Source organism: Filobasidium floriforme (assembly GCF_021052385.1).
Source record: "Filobasidium floriforme strain CBS 6241 chromosome Unknown HD553scaffold_3, whole genome shotgun sequence".
Lineage (NCBI taxonomy): Eukaryota > Fungi > Basidiomycota > Tremellomycetes > Filobasidiales > Filobasidiaceae > Filobasidium > Filobasidium floriforme.
The window spans coordinates 1,012,234-1,034,639 of NW_025763624.1; the positions used below are offsets into that span (position 1 = coordinate 1,012,234).

The 22,406-nt window shown below is 54.1% G+C and overlaps 8 protein-coding genes across 8 annotated transcripts; 5 read left to right on the plus strand and 3 right to left on the minus strand.

The window, feature by feature from the left end:
- The first annotated feature begins 393 nt into the window (after positions 1 to 393).
- HD553DRAFT_305689 (Ser-Thr-rich glycosyl-phosphatidyl-inositol-anchored membrane family-domain-containing protein) lies at positions 394 to 1,716 on the plus strand. Its single transcript, XM_046179182.1, has 5 exons — positions 394 to 748; positions 838 to 923; positions 1,008 to 1,068; positions 1,135 to 1,359; positions 1,458 to 1,716. The coding sequence occupies exons 1-5, from the start codon at positions 581 to 583 to the stop codon at positions 1,548 to 1,550; spliced, it is 633 nt and encodes a 210-aa protein (XP_046039339.1). The 5' UTR covers positions 394 to 580; the 3' UTR covers positions 1,551 to 1,716.
- Positions 1,717 to 2,296: 580 nt separating this feature from the next.
- Positions 2,297 to 4,545, plus strand: HD553DRAFT_163071 (uncharacterized protein). The gene is made up of 3 exons (XM_046176835.1): positions 2,297 to 2,633; positions 2,723 to 2,891; positions 2,977 to 4,545. The coding sequence occupies exons 1-3, from the start codon at positions 2,470 to 2,472 to the stop codon at positions 4,495 to 4,497; spliced, it is 1,854 nt and encodes a 617-aa protein (XP_046039340.1). The 5' UTR covers positions 2,297 to 2,469; the 3' UTR covers positions 4,498 to 4,545.
- Positions 4,546 to 5,458: 913 nt separating this feature from the next.
- Positions 5,459 to 7,337, plus strand: HD553DRAFT_163123 (Alpha/Beta hydrolase protein). The gene is made up of 8 exons (XM_046176836.1): positions 5,459 to 5,892; positions 5,954 to 6,058; positions 6,120 to 6,282; positions 6,351 to 6,562; positions 6,629 to 6,677; positions 6,758 to 6,976; positions 7,048 to 7,060; positions 7,124 to 7,337. The coding sequence occupies exons 1-8, from the start codon at positions 5,738 to 5,740 to the stop codon at positions 7,219 to 7,221; spliced, it is 1,014 nt and encodes a 337-aa protein (XP_046039341.1). The 5' UTR covers positions 5,459 to 5,737; the 3' UTR covers positions 7,222 to 7,337.
- Positions 7,303 to 8,759, minus strand: HD553DRAFT_339517 (uncharacterized protein; the record flags this gene model as incomplete). The annotated part of the gene is made up of 3 exons (XM_046182451.1): positions 7,303 to 8,537; positions 8,609 to 8,633; positions 8,703 to 8,759. The coding sequence occupies 3 exons, from the start codon at positions 8,757 to 8,759 to the stop codon at positions 7,303 to 7,305; spliced, it is 1,317 nt and encodes a 438-aa protein (XP_046039342.1).
- A 286-nt stretch (positions 8,760 to 9,045) lies between these two features.
- HD553DRAFT_305694 (uncharacterized protein) lies at positions 9,046 to 9,943 on the plus strand. The gene is made up of 2 exons (XM_046179183.1): positions 9,046 to 9,566; positions 9,648 to 9,943. Exons 1-2 carry the CDS (start codon positions 9,105 to 9,107, stop codon positions 9,750 to 9,752), a joined length of 567 nt encoding a protein of 188 aa, XP_046039343.1. The 5' UTR covers positions 9,046 to 9,104; the 3' UTR covers positions 9,753 to 9,943.
- On the minus strand, positions 9,944 to 12,282 carry HD553DRAFT_305696 (putative Sec61p-like protein). The gene is made up of 6 exons (XM_046179184.1): positions 12,124 to 12,282; positions 11,611 to 11,958; positions 10,906 to 11,528; positions 10,438 to 10,828; positions 10,313 to 10,372; positions 9,944 to 10,234 (listed from the first exon to the last, which is right to left on the minus strand). Exons 1-6 carry the CDS (start codon positions 12,128 to 12,130, stop codon positions 10,227 to 10,229), a joined length of 1,437 nt encoding a protein of 478 aa, XP_046039344.1. The 5' UTR covers positions 12,131 to 12,282; the 3' UTR covers positions 9,944 to 10,226.
- Positions 12,283 to 13,465: 1,183 nt separating this feature from the next.
- Positions 13,466 to 15,680, plus strand: HD553DRAFT_268286 (putative stearoyl-CoA desaturase; the record flags this gene model as incomplete). The annotated part of the gene is made up of 9 exons (XM_046177572.1): positions 13,466 to 13,776; positions 13,886 to 14,029; positions 14,108 to 14,244; positions 14,327 to 14,468; positions 14,577 to 14,661; positions 14,730 to 14,767; positions 14,836 to 14,883; positions 14,949 to 15,247; positions 15,358 to 15,680. 9 exons carry the CDS (start codon positions 13,466 to 13,468, stop codon positions 15,678 to 15,680), a joined length of 1,527 nt encoding a protein of 508 aa, XP_046039345.1.
- Positions 15,681 to 16,179: 499 nt separating this feature from the next.
- Positions 16,180 to 21,849, minus strand: HD553DRAFT_163200 (SH2 domain-containing protein). Its single transcript, XM_046176837.1, has 14 exons — positions 21,575 to 21,849; positions 21,166 to 21,505; positions 20,995 to 21,100; positions 20,214 to 20,930; positions 20,007 to 20,151; positions 19,796 to 19,941; positions 19,376 to 19,723; positions 18,745 to 19,317; positions 18,504 to 18,680; positions 17,394 to 18,441; positions 17,152 to 17,325; positions 16,934 to 17,073; positions 16,319 to 16,856; positions 16,180 to 16,256 (listed from the first exon to the last, which is right to left on the minus strand). The coding sequence occupies exons 1-13, from the start codon at positions 21,798 to 21,800 to the stop codon at positions 16,368 to 16,370; spliced, it is 4,629 nt and encodes a 1,542-aa protein (XP_046039346.1). The 5' UTR covers positions 21,801 to 21,849; the 3' UTR covers positions 16,180 to 16,256; positions 16,319 to 16,367.
- Positions 21,850 to 22,406: the final 557 nt, after the last annotated feature.

The following is a 22,406-nucleotide window of genomic DNA, read 5'->3' on the forward strand; positions in this document are numbered from 1 at the left end:
TGCTAGAGAAAGCCAAAGGAACTCGGTTTCAACGAATCATGTGCGACCGATATACCGAGAGAAGGAGGAGGCATGAACGTGCAGAGATCATGAAAGTGACTAGAAGCTTGCAATCTGGGCAAGTGAAATGAAACGACGCTAGAACCAAGGTCGAGACAAACGTGTGCCCCCCCTTGATCGCGCGCTAACGGATCACTTCGATCACTCGTCATCGGATCAGTCCGAACACCCACCTCGTGGGTACACGGAAGCAAATTGCTTGTTGTTTGTTTGTTTTGGAAATTATGCTTCCGTGTTGCAACCCCAAGTCGCAAGTCGGGGCCCTGCTCTACTCGACTTGTGCCCCGCGATCGAATATGAACAGGCTTCGCATTTCTCTCTTCCTCGTACAGCCTCACTCTGCGTTCTCGTTCTCATCACAGCCTTTCTCCTAACATACCCACGCTCGTTTGATATATACGCTCTTTTCTACGACCTCGACCTGCACCACGCAATCTACGACTCCTTAACGCAACTCATAACGCGCCCTGCTATCAACGTATCGACACAAATCAGACCCTCAACCAATACGAAAGTCGCCATGCTCGCCAAACTCTTCCTCGCTCCTCTTTTTGCCCTCGCCGTCCAGGCCGTGACCGTTACCTCCCCTACGGAAGGACAGAACTGGGGGACCAGTGACGCACAGACCGTCTCCTGGGACGCCGTCTCGACCGACCCTACCAGTTTCTCAATCGTGCTCGTCAACGACGTGAGTTGCCGAGAGGAGACGGGATTCTGCCATGATGAGCGACAACACTGACAATAATGATGGGGATTCTTATCGCGCCGACGTTATAGAACCGCTTGACGGCGGCTGATGGACAGGTCACGTTGATCGCCAACCAATCGACCTCGGCTGGATCGGTCAGCGTGTCTCCTCCTAGGTGAGTCTTATTTCGTACATCCCGAAGCTAGTGGGGGCGATCAAAGAGACTCGCCTTGCTCATGCTCATCTTTGACCCTGGTAGTGGAAGCTTTACCACTGGACAAGCCTACAGGATCAGGTTGGTCCGGGATAACGCCATCCTCGTAAGCCTTGCACCTCGACCCCTCTTGAATCAAGCTCAACCCTGCGACTTGTCTCTCGTGGTATAGGCATCTTCTGGGCAGTTCAACATCACCTCGTCCGGAGCCGCCGGTTCGTCCGTCGCTACCACCGCCTCTGCCTCTGCTTCGGGCTCGATGTCGATGGGAGGCATGAGCAGTGCGACTCGATCGGTGCCGACCGCCATGACTTCAGCCGGGGTCGTCTCTCAGTCCGTATCGTCGGCTCCTTATACTGGAAACAATCAGAACACCGGGATCCCTCCTGCCGCTAGTGTAAGTTTCAAGATTGTAGACAGGAAAATTCGCGCTTAGGCGGAACAGGTCGACTGACGCCGCCGCCTTCCTTCTGCTTCATCCGTACGACGATACAGCAAAGCGCTGGGAATGGAGCTGTCGTGACTGGGGTGAACATGCTCGTACTCGGTGGAGCTGGGATCGCCTTGGGATACCTTGTCGGCGCCTAGTCTGAACCAGGTTGAATGGCAGCCGTCTCTCGTCTAAAACAAAACTGGGCAGTGACGCTGTGATTAACGATTTGATATCGGACACTTTTTCTCGTATTTCCTGCATGCTTTCTACAATGTAACGAACAACAACTCGCCACTGGCTATTGAATAATGCTACTATCAGCTGTTCTGTGGGAGCGCTCCTCGTTGCATGCGATTGCATGATATTCCGCAGGGCGTCAAACGTTTACCGAACAAAAGGAGACGAATTGCTCCCGGTGATTCACCAAGATACATCCGTGATCCTCTCCCCTCCTCCCTACCTCTCCCCCTTGGCGTCTCGTATTTTGATCAAAGGAGGATGGTCAAGGTGCAAGGTTTCGAACAGAGAGGGAGAGAGGGGAGGGGAGGAGAGCATGCATGTAGATCAGGCATCTCATCGACAACACTCTCTGTATCATCCCACCCTAGCCACCCTACCCCCGGCCACAACCGTATCGACTATTCACGTCGACCACGACACGACGCGAACCCGCAACGAGAGAACGATCAAACAAAAAGAAACCGAACGACCGTCTCTAGATCCCTAGACAGGCAGAAAAGGCAGGAGGCAAACTCGAATATCACTCGGACCTGCCTAAAGGTCGTCCTCCTCATCACACTCGTTTTGTCATCCACGGACTGCTGTCTCCGCGGTCACGTTCGATAGCCGTCGACCCGCAACAAACAACGATATTTGATCTGATATAGGGGCCTGGTGCCGAATCAGACGAGGGCTAGAGCAACCACCGAAACGAATCATCGCCTGGATAGACCCCGTCCCAATCACGTCGAGAAACTCTACTGCTACCAATCCCACATCACCTCTTCTAAGAACTGACTGACAATCCCATCAACACCACCTCCCAACGCCAAGAAACACCAAGATTGGAACTCGATGGGCCGTACGCGTTCATCGTCCCGTCTGGGCAGGTCCCACCCCGCTTCGATACGTTCAGCAGATCACACTAGTCTGTGGGAGAAACGTCAATGCATCTCGTGTCCGGGCGAGACGCCTAGCTGTAACTGTGGACCTAACGAGAATTGCGTGTTGACCAGTCGGTAAGTGCAAGGCCTTCGCCTTCCCGCTTCGGTTGCATCTTTCGCTTACATAGGGATATATCTTGGTCGTCTGATGCACGGATGAACAGGACGTGCACGCAATGTCCACAGATCCAATGTCTTCCCGCTGAAGACTCTACGGGCGGGTCAGGAGGAGGGTCAGGGGTGAACCCGGGGGTCATCGCGGGTCCCGTGGTAGCCGTGGTCGTGCTCGGCGTGTTGAGCGCCGGGCTATGGTGGCTGTGGAAAAGGAAGAAGGTACGTCTAGTCGCACATGCATCATTCAGAATAACTTTCGTTGCTTCTCGAGCTAACGAAATTCCTTCTTTTTCCTACGGCCTAGGCAAGGGACATGGCAGCCTTGGAGTCGTTCGAAAAGCGACAATCGACCACGCGTTCTCAAAGACCGTCCCATCGATCAGCTTCACCCTTGCCCGACCTTGGACCACGGACTGGGACGGGTCTGCTCAACTCGGCCAGCGGAGAGTTTCCTAGCGATGTCAGGCCTAGCATGGACACGATCGGCGCGATGGGCGCGGCGAACGGTACCCAGAGGCGGGTGTACGAGGGAGAAGAGAGCATCAACTTGACCCGAAACGGGTTGATGGGACGGGATGGGGAAGATCCGTTTGACGATAGGAGGAGCATCGCTACGGACCAGTTGTCGTTCGGGTCGACCAACGTCATCCCGATCGCCTATGTCCCTCCGAGCCAGGGACAAGCGGGCGAGGGGGACAAGATGACCGCAGGAGAACGGCTGGACGCGGCGAGAAGAGCGCTCGGACCAGGCTTCAACGCCGTCGGACCTCCTAGTCGGCCGGCGAGGTCGCCCGATCTCGATTTGCGGCTGCGACCCCCTATGCCGGGTCATCAGCCGCCGACGAGTTTCGCCCACCCAGAACTCGTCGAGACGCTCGGACCTCAGGGAGGCAACAGGGACGTCAATTCCTCCCGTGCGAGCATGTTGACGACCCGGACGGGCGTGAGCGTGGCCCCTAGTTTCTTGTCTGGATCTTCGGCCTTCGAATCGGAAGCACCGCAGATCGTCACTCGCCGACAAGTTCAGACGGGAGTCGTGCAACAAGCCGCCGTCGTCGACCTTTCTGGCAATCCCGCGTCGCTGGGACAAAACTTGACGGCAGGGGATGCGAGGTACGGGTGGAACTCGGGTGAAGCTGGGGATCGGAGTCCCGGTGCATTGTCCGCTCGTTCTGGGATGAGCGGGTCGTCCGATCCGTTCGACGACAAGCGAGCGGACCGGGCGAGTGGGAACACTTTCGGGCACGCGCTCGACTCGGTGGATGGGCATGAGCGCGAGAGGGGCGATGACGACACGAGAGGAGATCATGGGACGTACGGGTTGGGACTGGGTAACGCCACGGATGACCTTCGGTTCTCCATGGGCAGTCTGGCGATGGGAGGCGGGAACCCGAGCAGGGATTCGATGAACAGTAGCATGACGGGTTGGTCCGTCGGTCAGGTCCAGGTCGGTCAGGCGCAGAGGATCAATTTGGCCACGACGCCTCAGAAATCGCAACAGCAGCACCAGTATCAACTCCAGCAACCGCTATACCAGCGAGAGAGCGTCATGTCGGGTCGATCCGAGGCGAGTTCGTTCTTGAACGCCATCATCCCTCCTACCGGGCCCATGTCGACACCGTACGAAAAGATGCCGACGGGCATGTCCAACATGACGCTCGGGAACGAACAGCCGAGCCCTTCCAAGAGGGACACGAGCGCGACGAGGCAGACGATGATGTCCACCAACAGCGAGGGATTGGGCGGGTTCGATTTCCAATTCGATAACGGTGGACAGGGGGAAGGAGGGATGGTGCCCGGACCGCCTCGACGTCGGCCTGCCTAAGTCGGCTCGCTTCCGTGGATAGTATATAGAGATGGCGTGCAGTCGTGTTTGCACTATTGTAAAAGAAGGTTTGTTTTCGCTTGTATTTCCGACAAACTATACCATACAGGATCGATCGACTATTGGCTTACTTGTATGGCTCGGTTCCGAGACATGGTCTCTGGCTACAATCCGGTCGTCAAGGTCAAAACGGTCCGCCATTACCCGAACGCACATTCCAACATCCCTCACATGAAGCCGGTCGACGGGCCAAACATGCCAATGGTGTTGACCGGCATGCACATGACAGTGGTACCTGAACCCCCCTCTTCACCGCCGCCTTCTCATTGGTCGTTTGAGCCCGATGACGGCGAGCTGGACGTGTGAGCCTCGACAGAAGGATAGCATGAAACTCATGAAGATACCACTGCAGCCGAGCCTGATTGTGGAGGGATACATGTGTCCTTCCGACCCAGAGGACAACATGGTATTTGATGTTAATTGGACATACGAGGACCACAAGCTGCTGGAAGCCATGGAGATTTCCTCAAGTCACGCTCGCTCGGCAGACCCTACACTACTTGGTCAGAAGCCTTAGTTGCTTCAGCTACCCAGGTGGCATGGAAGAGCCCCTATCCGGCGTGCACATTGTGAGTTTTTAACGTGGTAAGGCAATATTCGAGGAGTTCAAACGGTTGGTTTCTGAGACCAACAGACAAATTCCCACACTGGGTTCGGTCTTGAATGATCGTAAGAAGAAGTCACATCAAGTCGGATCACGGAAGACGGACAGCGGCGGATCTGTTTCAGATTCGCCTCTGTTTTGGGATGAAACGGTGCGTGCGAAACATCGAGCGCGGACGAGCGTCGTGTCTTGATCATCGATCGATTTCCGTCGCCATAGTCCTTCCGGTAAGAATGTGATGTAACTTCTACGCTGAAGCATCTGTCTGCTTGCTGACCTACATGCCGATCGACCTGAGGCCTAAGAGGGTCCATATAAGATTGCCCTTCAATAACTGTTTCATCATCGGACTTGACCGTTTCGCGTCCACTTTTGACTTTTCGGGTCAAGCCGACTATTCCCCGAACGTCCGCATCTCCCGGAGCCCCCGTCAGTACATTATATCAAGGCTATCACCTTGCTGCTCACATCCATTCCATCTTGCGAAGTCAACGATTTAGCACTACTTCGACTTCAATCTAACAGACCATTCACCCCGGAAAACAAAGACAGGAATCAGAGGAGGGCAAACTCGCTATGGACAAAGGAGACAAGGTTACACCCTCCCACATCTTCCGCTTCAAAGATGTACCGGGATCTTCAAGCGGAGGGTGTCACGCCCTGGTCTGGCTTCCGCAGGACAACGACGTCACTGGCAAGAAACTGCCCGTTGCCATCATGATCCACGGAGGGTAAGTATGGCTGGATGACTGCATGTAGGTGCCCCGCTGATTAGTGAGGATGCGGTGGCAGCGGATTCACGATGGAGGCCGCAGATGACATTCCGTTCAACAACGTGAATTACTACCTCGAGAATGGCTTCATCGTCGTCTCTCTAGAATATCGGCTACAGCCACAGTATGTCAGATAGTCCTGAGGATTCCTCGTCGACAGCCTCTAACGGTTCGTGTCCTCGTAGCGTGATTCTGAGCGATATCCGCCAGGATATACTCGACGGATACCTCTTCGTGCAATCCGAGCTTGCACAAGAGCTTCAAAAGGCCGGATCCCAAGTGAACGTGGACGGCGAGAAGACCAATGTTCAAGGTTGGAGTGCAGGAGGCACTGCTACCGTGTTCCTGGTGAGATCTCTGCCTATAAGGAGCTTTCTTCGAGCATAGCTGATTACCCCGCTGGTGTCTTTCGTTAGTCGCACGATATTCAGGAATACAACAAGACGGCTTCCAAGCCCGCCCCGCTTCCTAAAGCCAACATCGTTACGTATCCAATGACTCGGCCTCACTTGCATCATAACGAGCCCCGGTCGGCCTTGGAAGAGTATGCCAAGGGGTTGACAGAGGAGGAGAGGACGACTTTGAATGCGATATACGATGAGCCGATTTCTACTGGCCATGCACACGAGTGAGTCTTGTTTCGAGTGGAAGTTTTGGTCACATCTGAAGTTCATGATGTGATGCTCGCGAATAGAGACTGGACGCCGGATAGCAAGACGCCTCGTATGAAATGGCTCATGTCGGTCGGTATCGTTGAATGGCTTGCCCATATGGCTGATTCATCCCACTGAAGATCTCACTGCGTCGTCTCATATTCCATCAGGTCTTGATGAGCGGCTGTATCAACTCTTTCCTTATCGGCCAAGATCCGCCTTACCCCGCTTCCGGCTCGTGTATCAACGCCATCAACGCCGATACCCCGCCGACATGCGTCGTGGTGGCGACCGCTGACGAGCTGCTTGGGACCGTGGATTCCTATGCTTTGGCGGATGACTTGAAAGCACTTGGCGTAGAGAGTCCGGTCTATGTGGCTGAAGGAATGGTGAGTCCCGCTTGATAGAATGTGGATGTCCATTTCATGTTCTAAGCTCTATCTATCGATGTTTCGTATAGCCTCACGGAATCGGTAAGCGCATTTGTTTACGTCGAACGATGAGTTATTCTTACTCATGCCAATCCATGTATACAGCCGAACATCACTCGAAAACATGGCCAGAGGGAGTCAAATGGTGGGACGAGGCGATCCTCCCATCGCTGCAATGGGCCGTAGCCAAGACCTTGTCGTAAAGACTACCAGCTATATCGTAATGGTCATGACTGTCGTTTTCGCTCAGTGTGTTGCCTATAATTTGCTACGTAAGCCGCAGCTCATGCGCTATCAAACCCTACTATCCCATCCTCCCCGATCGACATTTCAAATTCCCCATACCGCTCTACCTCGCCGGCGGGCGACCTCTTTGCTCCTCCCGAACACCTCACCAACCCTGTCCAACAAGCTTCCCTTCTCGCCATCTCTCGCTTATACCCCTCCCCACCCTGTTTCCACGTTTCTGCGAGCGTAATGTCCGGTCGAAACTGGCGCAACGAGGTGTTCGGGGCGGACAAGGTGATGTGTACGTTCAGCGGCCAGTAACGCGTCGAGCTGGACCTGAGGACAGGGTTGGCACCATCTGGGTTTTGTTCCGAACGGGACTGGAAGGGAGACGGGTAGGGTGCGGGCAGGTGTTGAGCCCAAAAGGAAGAGGCTGGATCGGGTTTACCCGTTTGAGGGTGGTTGGGCTTCCAGAGGCTCTGATTGGTCACAACAACGACGCATCCGAGGTCTTTTCTCAACCTCGTCAGGTTCTCCATGACGTTGTCCATACCGAGGTCGGACGAGCTGATGATCCCGCCGCCGAGCGTTGCGGGATGAAACGATTTAGACGTCGTCCTCCGTTGCTCCTTGTACCACCTCGCTTGCCAGTAGGGATCGCCGACTCCGTCAATGACGACGAGCGAGATTTCGCCTTCCGCTCGTTTATTGGCGTAGAACATGAGGTATTCGAGAGCCGTACATAGGCCTGACCAAGGCGACGACGTCGACGTCAGCTCGAGCCCCTCGGCGGCTGGAGGGATCTTGAAGACGGCGAGTCTTGCCATAGCATCGCGCGTGATGGTTAGAACCGTTTGTTCCCTTTCTTGACCTTGCGTCGACTTCATCCCTGCCGCGGCGAAACACTTGTCGAGGTGCGCCCTGATCCCGACTTCGAGCGTCCTGAGCGTCCGCACCAAACCGCTACCACCATACGCCAACAAGGCCGCCCGTTGACCCTTCCCCCCAATTTCTACCCTGATCTTTCCTCCTATCTCTCCTCTCGTATGCCCGGTCTCGTACGTCTCGGGCAGGATGGTGATCATGGTCAAGAACATTGCCAGCGACGTCTTTCCGCTTCCCGAAGGGCCTTGAACCTCGACGAGATCTCCTCGCTGAAGAGATGAGCCATGGAGCTGAGGTTCCTCTTCTTCGGGTGGTTGAGGTATCGATTCAGCGGCATTTGGCTGGTTGCGGATGGAGTCGAGGTAGACATCGAGCTTGTGAACGAAGGTAGGTCCGGGTGGGAACGCTGCGATGAGTTTTCGTCAGGTTGTCAGCTTGAGAAGGGCTCGATCGAGACGAACAGCGTGATCAGCTCACTCTCATATCGAACAGCATCCAACAACTATAACAACAAGACGTTAAGGCATCAGTCAGACGTTTCCGCGATATACCGACCAGGAAACCGACTCACCTCTCTTCCCGTGGTCGACTGAACGCCGTCCAGGATTTCCTTTACCGAGCGCGACATGACTCGCTCACATGACCCTAAGGCGTCTCAATCGCTCTTGCTCATATCTTTTTTGCTTGTAGAGGTGGTCTAGCGACTCTGTGAGGAGATGGCAGGCGAGGTCGAAGGACACAAGAACGGTATCACAAACAGAGTATACCTTCCCAATGAATAATGCCCGCATATGCTGATGATGACGAAAGACGAGCCGTTGATGTCACGTGATCGATCACCTACACACATCATGACATCAGCTCATCAGATCATGCAACAACTCTCCGTTCATCAAAATAACAATGAATAACACGATATCGTATGTATCCTGAGCAGGTACAAATCAACAAAGCTGTGCGATAATCCCTTGGAATGAACTCGTCGCCTCCCGCCGACTACACGGCCTCGATCCGACTCGCCGGCGTCCCTGCCGACCTCGCGTTCAGGACGATCGCCGACCTCGAAGGATACCCTACTTGGAATACCTTTACCCCAAAGATCACTCCGTCTACGTCCTCCTCCCCGTCCGCTTCATCAGTATCGTCCTCTTCACCTCATGCTACAGTAGCACGTTCTACACAACCACCTATCCGCACGTATCCTATAGGTACCCCGATCGTCCTCAAAGTCAAGACCTTGCTCCCCTTTCCGATCATTCAGCGCGAGCGGATCACGCGGTGGGACCTCGATTCCAGGGAGATCGCTTGGAGTCAGGCTCCCCGATGGGCGTTGTGGACGGATAGGACGCAGACGGTCAGAGTGTTAGAATCAGAAGCAGAAGCAGATGGAAACGGGCACCAAGGGGAGGGAGGGTGCGAGTATGTGACGACCATGGTAAGCGGTTTCTCTGGCATAGCATCCATCATCCAGCTCGGATCAACTTTGGAACGCGAACATACCGTTTGTTTCTACTAGACGTTCCGAGGACCGCTTGCCCCCCTCGTTCGACTGCTCATGGGCCGACGAATTCAACGAGCCTTGGAGCTCTGTGCCCAGGATCTCTACAACAAGCTCAGCTGAGCTGCCGAGCTGTATCTGCTGGCCAGCCGTATCCATCCGCTCCTATACGAATCTGGAGCTCGATCATCTATCGCCAAATTTCACGATTCGCCAACGACCTGAACGACTTGACCTTATGAGGGTGGACTACCACGATCGACGATTCATGGCGAGGAGCCGACCTTACGATCCGCCGACCTTATTCTCAAACCGTTGTAGCAAATGACGAACACATGATGAATATCGCATTTCGAACTCAAATGAATCCTGCTAACAGAACAAAAACAGATGCGAAAAGCCATCGAAAGCTCCCAAAAGCCATGATGCGATGTGTGATTTGTGATTTTGCGAGATTCATGTTTTCTTCTCCCGACTCGGGAGGGCGATTTGCATCTAGCCTTAGACCCCCCTGGTCTGCGTCCCCCCCCCCGCCCTGGTATCTCCCGCGCGCGATCTTCTTTCCCCCAGATCGACCTAGACTTTGTCATTCCCCGCTTAGAAGACTGAGGTGATTGAAGGACCGCAAGTGTTAGCTAAAAGCGAGAGATACGCTTAAAGCCTAGAAGAGCAGGAATACTCACTCATGTCTCCCATCGAAGCACCCTCAGGCGCCTGAGTCTCCCTCATACCAATCTCCCAGTCTATACAAGATACAAATCACATCAGCTTCATGTCCCGAGCGTTTATTAAACACGCGCGCACTCACAGCTGTAGATGATGGTCACGGCCATCAAGATCCCCGTTCCGCTCCCCAGAGCGCCCATCATGTCCGCAGTGAAACTCAACAATCCCAACGTCGCACCTCCAAAGGCCGCGGCGGTCGGGATGATCCTCTTCAACTCCTTGTAGATGCTTCCCTCTCGGTGTCCGGCGATGACCATCTGCTGGTCCTTGAGCTGCTTGGCGACCTCTCGAGGACCGGAACCGGAGACTTCGATCCAGGTCTTGCTAAAGATGGCACAGGCCGAGACGATAAAGAGGATGTAAAGGACGGTGTGCAGGGGGTCGAGCAGGGCCGATGTGATGCTTCGAGGAGCCGAGATGTAGTAGGCGAGACCGGAGACGGCTTCGAGTTGACCCGAGGCTTCTTCCATGGGCTGTGGCGGTCACCAACAAGCATATCAGGTTAGCTCATTGCTGTCGCTTCAGATTACGAAGCGTGGCACTCGCTCACCTCCCAAACACCGAGCAGCTTGACGAAAAGGTTGCTAGGGAACCTAGCAAACAACATCTGGCTGACCAAGAACACGTTGCTGGTCAAGGCACTCTCGAGCATGATGGGCATGTTGCTAGTGTAAAACAGCTTGATCGGGTAAGCTCCTCGAACCCCTCGGTTCTTGGCGCTCTTGACGGGGATCTCGAGTCGGAACCCTTGGAGGTAGATGATCGCGGCGAAGACGAGCGCGGTAGACAAGAGGTTCATGATGTTGGGCAACCTTTCCCTGTAAAAGGCCTCCTTCAAGCCTCGGGTCTTGTCGTTCCAGGTAAACATGATGTGGAACAAGGCGATGACGGCACCCTCGAATTCGGGTCCCCTGCCGGTGTTGATAGTTCGCGGGGAAAAGGCCTTCCAGACGATGGACTCGCAAATGTTGGTAGCGATGAACAGGTTGATACCGGATCCGAGACCGTAGCCCTTGGAGAGGAGTTCGTCGAGCAAGAGCACGATCGAGGCGGCAGCGACAAGTTGAAGGATGAGGAGAAGGACGACACCGGCTCCGAGAGAACCGGGAGGTCCGTACAAGCCGGTCAGGACGTAGACGGTCGCTTGGCCGAACGCGATGATGAGCGCGAAGACTGAAAAAGACCGGGTGAACGGGTTGATTAGCTTATCGAAACAGATGCGACGGAACGCTTTGCTACGAGACCCCAAACTCACGCTTCTGAGCGGCGCTGAACAGGACCCTATCCTCCTTCAACGAAAAGTCCACCTCTACCAACTGAGCCCCGGCCAACAACTGCATGATCATTCCACTTGTCAAGACGGGCGTGATTCCGAGCTCCATCAAGGTTCCCCTATTACTAGCCAGGATGACCCTCATCCAGTAGAGCGGGTCGGACGAGTCCGAGGACATGATCCCGTAGAGGGGTACTTGGGACATGACGAGGAAGATGAGGAGGGTGGTCGCTGTCCAGAGGGCCTTGTGGTTGAAGGGGATCTTCCTGTCGGGCGGGGTCACCTCGGGGAGGATACCCATGAACGGGCGGACGAGCTCGAGGAAGCGGACTGCCGGCGGTTCGAGTCGGATCGGGCCGGGTCGGACAAGATGTAGTTAGAAATGTGGGTAGACATGGCGTGTATGGCAAGAGGAGAGTAGAAAGGAAACGGGGTGCGTCAATAATCGTTCTCAAACGAGAAATCTGACACGGTCCTGTGCGACTGGCGACTCACAACCCATCTTGAGAGAGGTGGGAGCACGATTCTTCTTGTAACGAGCGGAGAGTGACGATCGAAGAGGTGTACAGATTGTCAAGAAGGATGGTTTGATAGTCAAAGCCGAGTTGAACTGAATGGTCTAACGAGCTCGTCGTCCTGTGTCCTCTGCGTCGTGTCACTCGACCGCTTCGCTCGCTCCATGTGGCACTCGCTCGCCTGCTCGCAGATCCATGCGCGTCGCCCCCCGTGTTCTCGCCCATTCGGGTCATCGGAAGTAATCACGGCATCTCAATGACGGCATGAGCTTACGGTAGATCACAACGGCATTCATTACGTGAGCCCTAGGTTCCCTCCGGTAGAAGCGCACAGCATAGAGATCGCGCTTATCGGCAGAGGCGTGATCGACCCGGCTGAGACGGCGGAAGAGGGTTTGGCTGATGAAATCCCCCGCGGCCAGGGTTCGTGTATGCTCGCCGATGTTCGAGCCCGTCCCCGTGTCACACAACTCTCTCTCGTTCGCTTGCTTTTGGGGGGGGGGGGGGGGGCAATCCTACGATAGGAATCTCGCGAATGGTGGTACGATATCCTTGCCCAGGCCATACTCCCATACTCTGTAGCTCGATCTGTGATCTGTGACGCTGCCCGTTCTCCCTGCGTGCCTGTGCTCGAGGTTGTCTGATCGTCGCCGGCGCCGAGGGTATCGCGTCATACCCGTCGTCACTGTACCCTGGGCTGGGCTGGGGAGGGACCTCCACCTCGGCCGTGTTACCGGGAGGCGAGCCTGCTTGCTACATTCCATTCCACAAGTTCTGTACAACCGTCGTATCGATACCATTCCACAACTATCCACCTCGATCGTCCACTATAGACTGAAACATAGAACCGTATAGAAGCCTCTTTGCCTCTTCCGCTTTCCCCGTATCTACACTACAGTCCCTGTCTAGCCACCGACTCGCGGCTTCCTCGTTGTCTCGAGCATATCCACAATCTCGGCACACGTAGAAGACTGCAACACCATACTCTCATAAGACCATAAGACAAGAAGGCCAAAGGAGGCCAGGAGGCTCCCTTTCATTCCGTTCTGGAAGCTTGGCGATAGCGCCATACCCCGGATACAAGAAGATAGAAGCTACTGCAGAAGATAGCGGATTGCTCCGGACGTCAGATTTGGACGATATATAGCTGCCACCTCGCAGTACCCAGTTTCCCAGTCTGAGATTCTGGCCAGGGGGCATACATTACGCTCTCCAAGAAAGCTTCGAATAGGCTAGATAGAGCCAGGAGTTAGAACACAGAGGATAGAAGACGAAGGGAATAGACGAGCAACACGGAATTAGAAGGTTTAGAGGAGACGGTCATGGTAGAATCGATACCTTCCCGACCGCAAGGTCAAAGCCCAAGCCAAGCTTCATCACAACAACATCCCCCCCGCCATACACATTCACCTACTCATTCTCACTCTCACTCGCATCATCACCACCACCATCATCACGTCTCCTCGACCCCGATCACCATTCCACCCTCACCAATCTGGTGGTCAAACACGCTCTTCTTCCTAGGCTTCCACGTCCTGGCGATCTATGGCGTCCTCTACCTCGCTCCGCCTAGCAAGATCGGATGGCAGACCTGGGTACTCTGTGGGCTCAGTTGGCAGGCGGCTAGTTTTGGGTGAGTCCTTCAGGCTTCGAGTTGTTATGATTATGGGCCGCGGTATGGGGTGGAGGAGAGCTAAGAATATAAGACACTAGAGCTGATTCGTTGCGGATCGTATGTTCAGGGTGACGATCGGCTATCACCGTCTATGGTCCCACAAGGCCTTTACGGCCACACTACCACTCCGGATCGTGCTCGCCTGGATGGCTTCCCTAGGATTCCAGGGGAGCGTCAAGTGGTGGGTCCTGAGGCATCGATTACATCATCGGTGAGTCGGTTCTCTCTGGTGAGATGTGGAGTAAACGGACAGACCCTAAACCTGATTTGCAAATTGACCTCGCCGCAGTTTCACGGACGACCCGATCCACGATCCGTACTCTGCCACGCGGGGACTGTGGTTTGCCCATTGCGGATGGATCTTTAGGAGGCCGAATTACCCTCGTATGAAGTTGATCGAAAAGGACGACCTCGAGGCGGATCCCGGTCAGTTCCCCCGTCGCTTTTCATTTCCAGTCGTTATTGAGTACTCGGTCACTAACGTTGTATTCTGATCTGGTTATCGTAGTGGTGAGGTTTCAACACAAGTACTTTGTCCCGATTGCCGTCTTTTCAGGATTGGTACTCCCTACGCTCATCGCCAAGTACGGCTGGGACGACGCGATGGGCGGGTACGTCTGGGGAGGATTGGTCGCGAGGCTGTTGATCTGGTCAGTACTCGCCAGCTTCCAGGTCGAACCAGTATGACGACGTGGAAAGCTGATTCGACGATATTGGGGTCTTTCGGGGTCTTGTTTCTTCTTTACTATACGAAATAGGCACACGACGTTTTGCATCAATTCATTGGCGCATTGGACAGGGCTACAGCCTTATACCGAGGAGGTCACCGCTAGGGGGAACTACGTACGTCTATACGAATTCGGGTATGTACAGGGTGAAGGCGCTCATGCGATCCAATTTCGTTTGATCAGCTATTGGCCCTGTTGACGAGCGGGGAGGGAAATCACAAGTAAATTCGATCTCCTCGGCTACGATTAGGTTGTAGGCTGAATCGCTGATACGATGGTCGTTCTTCAGCTTCCACCACTTGTTTCCCGCCGACTTTCGAAATGGGCCTCATCCTCAGTGAGTCTGGCGCTGGTGTCGAGTTCGTACTATACAATCGGTTGATCTGTGACGTTGATCAACAGGGATTGGGACCCGACGAAATGGATCATCTGGGCGTTGCACACATATACCCCTCTCGTGCCCACGATCCGTCGGACAAAGGAAGCCGAGATAAACAAGGCCAAGGCGCACGTCCACCGGATCCAGGCGGAACGGTTGACTGCCCTTGTGCCCGAAGTGGAAAAGTCAAAGGAGGATCACGAACTGCCAGAATGGACGGTGGAAGAGACGCTTGATCAGGTCGCTAGCGGTCAGGCATTGTTACTTATCGACGGGTACATTGTCGACGTGTCGGATTACCTTGACGAGCATGTGAGTTCGAGTAGGTTTACGAGGCTTGTGCGCCGAGACTAACTTGAATCTGCTACCGACAGCCTGGCGGATCTGGTCTCCTCACCAACTGGTCCATTCGAGCCAAGAACGCATCCATAGCCTCGACGCCGATGGACACGGCATCCCGCTCGCTCAAGCGCAAATCAGCGCGAACCCCCTCATCGCCCTCGTCGATTGACTCGGGGTATGAATCCCTCGGGACGTCTTCGGGCAACTCTTCCCCGACTGGCGAACGTTCGGCGGACGAGTCCACACAACCTCCTCCCCAGTCGGTCGTCGTGCAGACCAGGATCTTGAAGGATGCCAGCCGCGCGTTCTTTGGGCAGATCAACAACCATTCTCAGGCTGCAAAAGAAAAGATGCGTTGTCTCCGTGTGGCCAGGTTGAGCACGCCGGATAGACAGGACGAGGATGACGATTGAAACGCCCCAGCCCCCGGTAAACCTGATCCCAGATAAAACAGAGACACAACGATATATTCGCACGCATGCATACAAGTACACGCTCCTCTTTCCTTGATGATCGATTAGATGAGATAGGCTGCCGCTTCTTCATTCCGCCTTGGCTCGACTTTGTAACGCCGCTATACGCACAAAACGCTCGTTGTTCTCTTGTCATTGATAAACTTGACTCTGGTTGCATGCTGTCGTGATAGATTACAGACCCGACTGGCGAGATCTCTTGCGTCAAGAGGTCGAAAGTGCGATATAATACAAGTGTTTGCGCTAGCGTATGTCATTTGCTCAATCACCGCGTCTCACTGATTATGATAACCATTGTTGCCTTGAGCGATCATGCGTCTGACAATCGAACAGGCGTGCGTGCGTCAGTCACCTCTATAGCTGCACCTCGTTATTGACCATCAACTTACGCTCTTTCAGGGTTCATGCCGGCAGCGGCGGGTGGTCGGAATCCCGAAGGAGGTGGCGGAGGTGGTGGTGGTGGCGCCGCACCTGGAGGAGGCATCATAGGGACCTGTGCATAGGGGTTAGAAGCATCTAGAACGATGAAGCTGTCAGAATTGTCTTTCCGTCAAACCCTTCTCCTTCATTCCACCTACATGGGTTCGGAGTCGCCATGGCGTCTTATCATATACAACGGTGGTACAGTCAACAAAGTGAATATTCATCCTGAGCACGAAGAAGTGTCGAATGTCGCTCACATTGCATCGGGGGTCTGCTCGAGGGTGTCCCATAGCCAGGAGGTCGTGGGGTCGCGTTTCCTAGGGCGCCAGGAGGTCGAGGGGTAGCGTTTCCCATGCCAAAGGGTCTCATCGGCGTGGCCTGGCCGAGCGCCAAAGGTGTTCCGCCGTATCCAGGGGGGCGCACCATCGGAGTCGACCCGCCTCCCATTCCTCGAGCGTGAGCTTGGGGAGTACCGTAACCAGGGGGTCGTATCGACAGGCCCCCACCTGGTGTACGAGATCCTGCAGGCGTCCGCATACCTCCCGGCGTACGAGATCCGTGCGGCGTCATGGCGGACTGTCTCTGGCTTTCGAGCGTGGTCTGATACTGCATCTTGAAAGCATTGCACAACTCGGTCATACCAGGGACTTCGGTCTCGAACAGCTTGTAAGCATCCGCTTTGATCTTGACGGGCTGCAAGTCATTGCAAGAGGAGAATTGTCAGATCCGGCGGATGCCGCGTGCGTATCATCTGCATCAAGGCTACTTGCCCATGTCTGAACCACGCCACCTGATGCTTTGGGTCGGCTGAGGAACGAAAGTTTCGCCCAGCCCGGACGTTCACTGTCAAGAGAGAACCCATAGGCCGACGAACCAGGTCGAGCTCGCACTTGGTCGTTCAGATAATCGTCTGTGAATGGATCACCGTCGAGACATGAGTGAGCTTCCGCGGCAGAACGAATATGAGTATCAAGCCAGGATGACTCACCCAATTGCCCCTCGGGACGATACTTCTCGTGCTGCATCAAGGTATCCAGTTTTCGGACAACGGCACCGACATGATTGACAAGCAACTCGTCTAGGTCCGAAAAGAATTCGCTATTATTGATGGAGAGCTGTCGACCTAGTTCGCTATCACTCGGCTTGTCGTGTTCCGTCACATCTATGTGCAATTCGACAGAGTAAGCTTGAGCTGGGGCGCATCTCTTCTCTCGCTCGATGGGGCCTTACCAATGTGTTGATAGATCCCTTCCGCAACCTTCCAAGTGACAGCAATATGATCGACTCCCTTGTGCGAAGGTCTGATAACGGCTTCCCCGACCTGCTTGTCCGATAGCATGGACTCTGCCTGAGCCTTGTTGACATGTTTCCACGATGGATGGTCGATGACCCTGGGTAGACCAGCTTCTCGCACCCGCTTTTGCTTGAGCAAGATCGCCTTGTCATTATCTTCCTGAACGGAATCGAAGTTCCGATCTCGATTGTGAGCCAGTTGGTCGGCGGCAGCCCTCGCAACGTCAGCTTGACGGATCGATAGCTCGATGTATAGTTCGGCCGCTCGAAGGCTGACAACGACGCCTCGAACAGCTTGGCTCTTGTTGAGTAAATCCTTGGCGTTCACCTGGGAGTTACCATCCAGGATGTATTGTTGAGGGATCTCTCCCGTCACTCCAGAATCGAGCTTGATGTAAGCCACTTCAGGCTTGACCATGCTGACGTGAGCGGTGATGATCCTGCCACGATCGAGCGTCTCGAGTGTCTCTCCGGTGAGCATTTTCAACACATCAAGCTCATTCGGCAGAGCGAACGGCCCTCTTGTGTCCTGGTATGGCTCCACGATTTCTTTCGCGACCATGCTCACGAGGAACCTGGACCGCTTGCCAGATCTCAGCGTAAGCTCCTTGGCATATGCCTCTATATCCAGGCTGGCGATCTTGCGCTCCACGTGTTGATCGCTAAGCAGCTGGATGACTGGTCTCGAGATGTTCTTCTTCGGCCAATCTTCGTTATCTTGATCATGTTGAGCCCTGTTCTGGTAATCTTCCGGATCTAGACCGAGTATGTTGATAACGATCTCGTGTGCAATAGGGTAATCTTCGGGATGGATCCGAGTGTGATCCAGAGGGTCGAGGTTATCCAAGTCATCCGGATCGTTCGAAACATCCGTCTCATAGAGGCTCTCATGTGCCATGTATAACGTGCTCAATGCGTTGACGGCAACGCAAGCGGGTAAGAGGTCCTCCTCGAGCAGCACTCTACGACTGACTACCGATCCGCCCTGCACATAGGACCGACGTCATGAGCGAAATTCTTCAGATACTGTCACAAGCAAACGCTTACCCTTCGTATAATGCTCTTGACAAGAGCTTCCGCCTTACGCGGACCTAAACCTGCGACGAAGGGCAACACCTTTTGCAGATACACGTCCTTCACGGCTTGATTGATGTCGACACCGACAGCGTTGACGACATTCACCAAGGCACGCTCGAGACATTGCAAAAGGCGCTCTTGTGAGACCTAAAATTTAGCTCGACGTCAGCTAAGGGTATTTTGAGATACAGCCTCTTCATGCAGGACTGACCAGCGCTTGCAGCTTCGGTACATAGGTGATAGCCACTAGGTCAGCGCCGAGAGCGCAGTACTCGTTCAGAGGGTCCTGCGTGAAACGAGCCAGCCCTAAAGCATATCGAGAGTTTGCAGGCCAGCCCGGGTTTTCCTGGATGGCACGAGCAGAGTTCATGTACAGCCTAGCCACATCGTCATGGACGTAGATGAGTGGGATTTGGCGCTTGGACAGCACGTCGAGGTATTCTTCTCCTGCGAAGCCGGACATGCCTTGGATCATACCGGTCCCGCTGGCATTTGTGGCTGCGATATCTTTCAGTATAGCGTCCGTCTCCATCCGTAATCGATGGGTTTCAGCCGTAAATCCGCCGATAACCACGACGTCCGGCTTGTGCTCCTTGACAAAATTAGCGAAGTCTGTGGCGTCCTCCGTCACACCCAGCCCATCAAACTTCGCTTGAGCGTGAACCTGGCCCTTGGCGTCCAAAAAGACCGCCATCACCGCATCTTTCCCTCCATTACCGAAGCTGATGGCAAGCACGCTAACAGAACCTCCGTTTGTGCTTCCATACGGACGCATGTCAACCCTCTGCGGCTCGACAGTTTATGAGCAACGCGAAAGGTCACGGCGAGACATGTATTCTCACCTTTTCTAATTCCTGCTGACAATTCTGACAAATTTCGTCCTCGCTCGCCTGCTTCAGGTCGTCCTTCAGCCATACCATGGACTTGGGTAGAAGAAGCTGATCCAAAGCCCTGTGGACGACGGTCTCCCTGTATCGCGACCAAGCTTCCGCGAGCTCATCTCCACTCTCAAAGTCTGCGTCCCAAGCGCTCATGATGAACCGGAATATGTTCTCCCGAGTGTTTGGAGGAATCTCCATCTCGATATTGATGAGGCCTTCCGCTTCTGCCGCAAGCATCTGCGTGAACAGCCCGTCTTTGCCTTCTTTTAAGACCTCGTTGATGGGCTTGTATTTCAGGTATTTGAAACGCTATGATAGGCGGACAGAAAGTCAGACGTTCAGTTTGAGTCTGGCGACAAGTGACGATTCCCTCATACTCACATAGTACATGTGCAATTCGTCGATTTTTGATTTCCCTTTCGCGCTGGGTGTGCAAGAAATCAACGCAGTGTTCTTGACATGGTCACGAACGATATTGCGAAGAAGCGGATCGCATCCAAATTCCTGAGTCAGGAGTTGCTGTCCAGCTGTGATGACGATTAGGGTAAATTTTTCGGTCGCAAATGTGAGCCGGATCGACGCGATGACTTGCCTTGGAGCACGTTATCGGCGGTGTTGTATACGTTATCCACATACTGCTCAGCCAGTGCTGCCGGGAATTGCTCCGGATTTGATCGCACGTGTCTCTCGCTTCGTTCATGGACCCACGTCGCGACCAATGAAGGGGCGGCGAGATTCTATAAAGCGCAAGCAGTGAACATCCGATGTGATACAGCGGATCGCGAATCGCGGGGCTTACCTCTACGAATTCACCGATTTTTCCCTCATGCTTGATTCGTCTCGAGGTGGCGCCTCCGGCTCGCTTTCGCTCCGAAGATTGTCCATCCGTCTGCCTGACCTCGTGTACCAATCGCGGGTAACGGAGATCGAGCCATTCCAGGGCTTCGTTTCCAGCCTCAATACTCCCGCTCGCTGTGCCGTCGGGAACAGCGAGCACCTTGACCTCGAAGTATTCGTCCTCGAATTGGTTGTCGAGCTGTCGCATCGAGTTGTACAGATTCGACACAGCGGCTCGTTTCTGATGGATCGCTCGATAACGTAAACCCAAGTCGTAACATCTCCATAGTTCCGATTTGTTCAGCAAAGCGAATCGCCCAGTGGCATCGACGAATGCATCCTGCCGATGTCGGGCCAGGTAGGGTACTTCAAGTCCCTCCTCGAACATCCCATGCAGAGCGGTTTGCACAGCAGTTTCGATTTCTGTCTTGATCGTAGCGCTATCTCGTGCATCACCTGAACGGAAGCCCTGAAACGCCATTTGTGCGTCAACACTGATGCGTGGGGCGATCCAAGAAACCGCCGGATCCAGTGGTGGAAACTCCATCTTTTCCGCGTAGATCGGATTGGTCGACAGTGTCGAGCTGGAGAATTGGAATCTTTCCGGTAGATCTTCTTCTCGGACGCGTTGGTCGGCGGGTAACAGGAACCGATCCGCAAGTTCAGTGGGCTCGAAAATCTAGAAGTACCTCCATAATCAGCCTGATGATACGTGAATGAGGACGAGGTAAACATTCACGTACGTCGTGCATCGTGACCTTGCTCTTCTTGCTTGTCTTCTCCTCGACATTGAGAGCCTCGGCATACTCATCTCCAGCACCGAAGATGTCCTCGAGCTCGGCGCGTGTCCTGACACAGTGGAATATTGCTCAATCTCTCGTTGCCTGAGTCATATTTACCACTCATTCACTCACTGCTGATCGGCGCCCGCATAGCTTCGAACCTTCTTTGCATTCGCTCGCTTAGCCTCTTTCTTTTGTCGACGCATTTCGGCCCTAGCATCTTCATCCATCTCTTCATCCTCATCTTCCTCGATGAAGTCATCCATGTCATCCTCTTCCCCATCGTCCATCCGGTCGTTTCTTGAGGTCGAAGGCTCATTGAACATGTCGTCTAATGTCGGTCGACCGTCACGAGAGTCGGACGAATCCCTCCGTTTGTGACGCTTTCGATCGGAACCATCATCTAGTGGTCGACGGGCTCCGGTATTCTCCATCAACAACTCCAGGTCATCGGCATCGAGATCGACTTGAGCTGCAGGATGGGTCACATTTAGCTCCGTCGGTTCCTCATTCATATCCAGCATGTATCCTCTAGACTGACCTCTCTTTCTCTTCTTGTGCTTGCGACGCTTCCGCCTCGTCTCCTCTGAATCCATGTTCTCGTCCTCATCCTCATCATCCTCGTCCACGATAAATCCAGCTCTGATCCGAGCAGCCTCCTCTTCATCGTCTTCTTCTTCTTCAGATGAATCGTGTTCGTTTGGGTCGCCGTGCATGCGGATGTCATCGCCGCCATCGTCAGACTGAGAAGGAGCAGGAGACGACATTTTGACGGGCACCCTGATGCTACAAGCGATTGACAGGGTATGAAAGAGGATATGGACGAGCTTTGTACTCCGGAGACAACCGTCATAAGTTGGCCGACCAAGTTAACTTCGGTGACACTGGTACACTGGGACGCTCGGTTGAGCAGGCTTATCAAATCAATCAAGCGCGAACGCAGCTGACGTGTAATAATGTTTCACCCCAATTCTCACTGGGAACATCTCGCTCTATGATCATCTCACGAAAGTAGACCGAGACTGACAATGGCTGAATCCGATGATGTAAACGAGCAGGATCACTAGTACTTGTGTCTCTTGCTAGGGTCTACTCTGATGTTCTCTAACGCGATATGATTACAGCTCCAGATCGACGTTCATCGTGAATGATGATATACCACCTATCGGGACAAGTGACCACAGCTGGGACTGGAACGTCGTCGCCGTTGCTGCCTGCCAATCCGGTGACACTTCTCTTGTGGCAAAGGTGCCCGTAACCCCAAACTCCACCATGAACCAGTCCTTTGTTCCGGTAACCAAGAGCAGGTAGGGTTCCCGCACAAGCAGGGGGGACAGGACCTTCTCTGCGATCTCGGCTCACACTTTCACTTC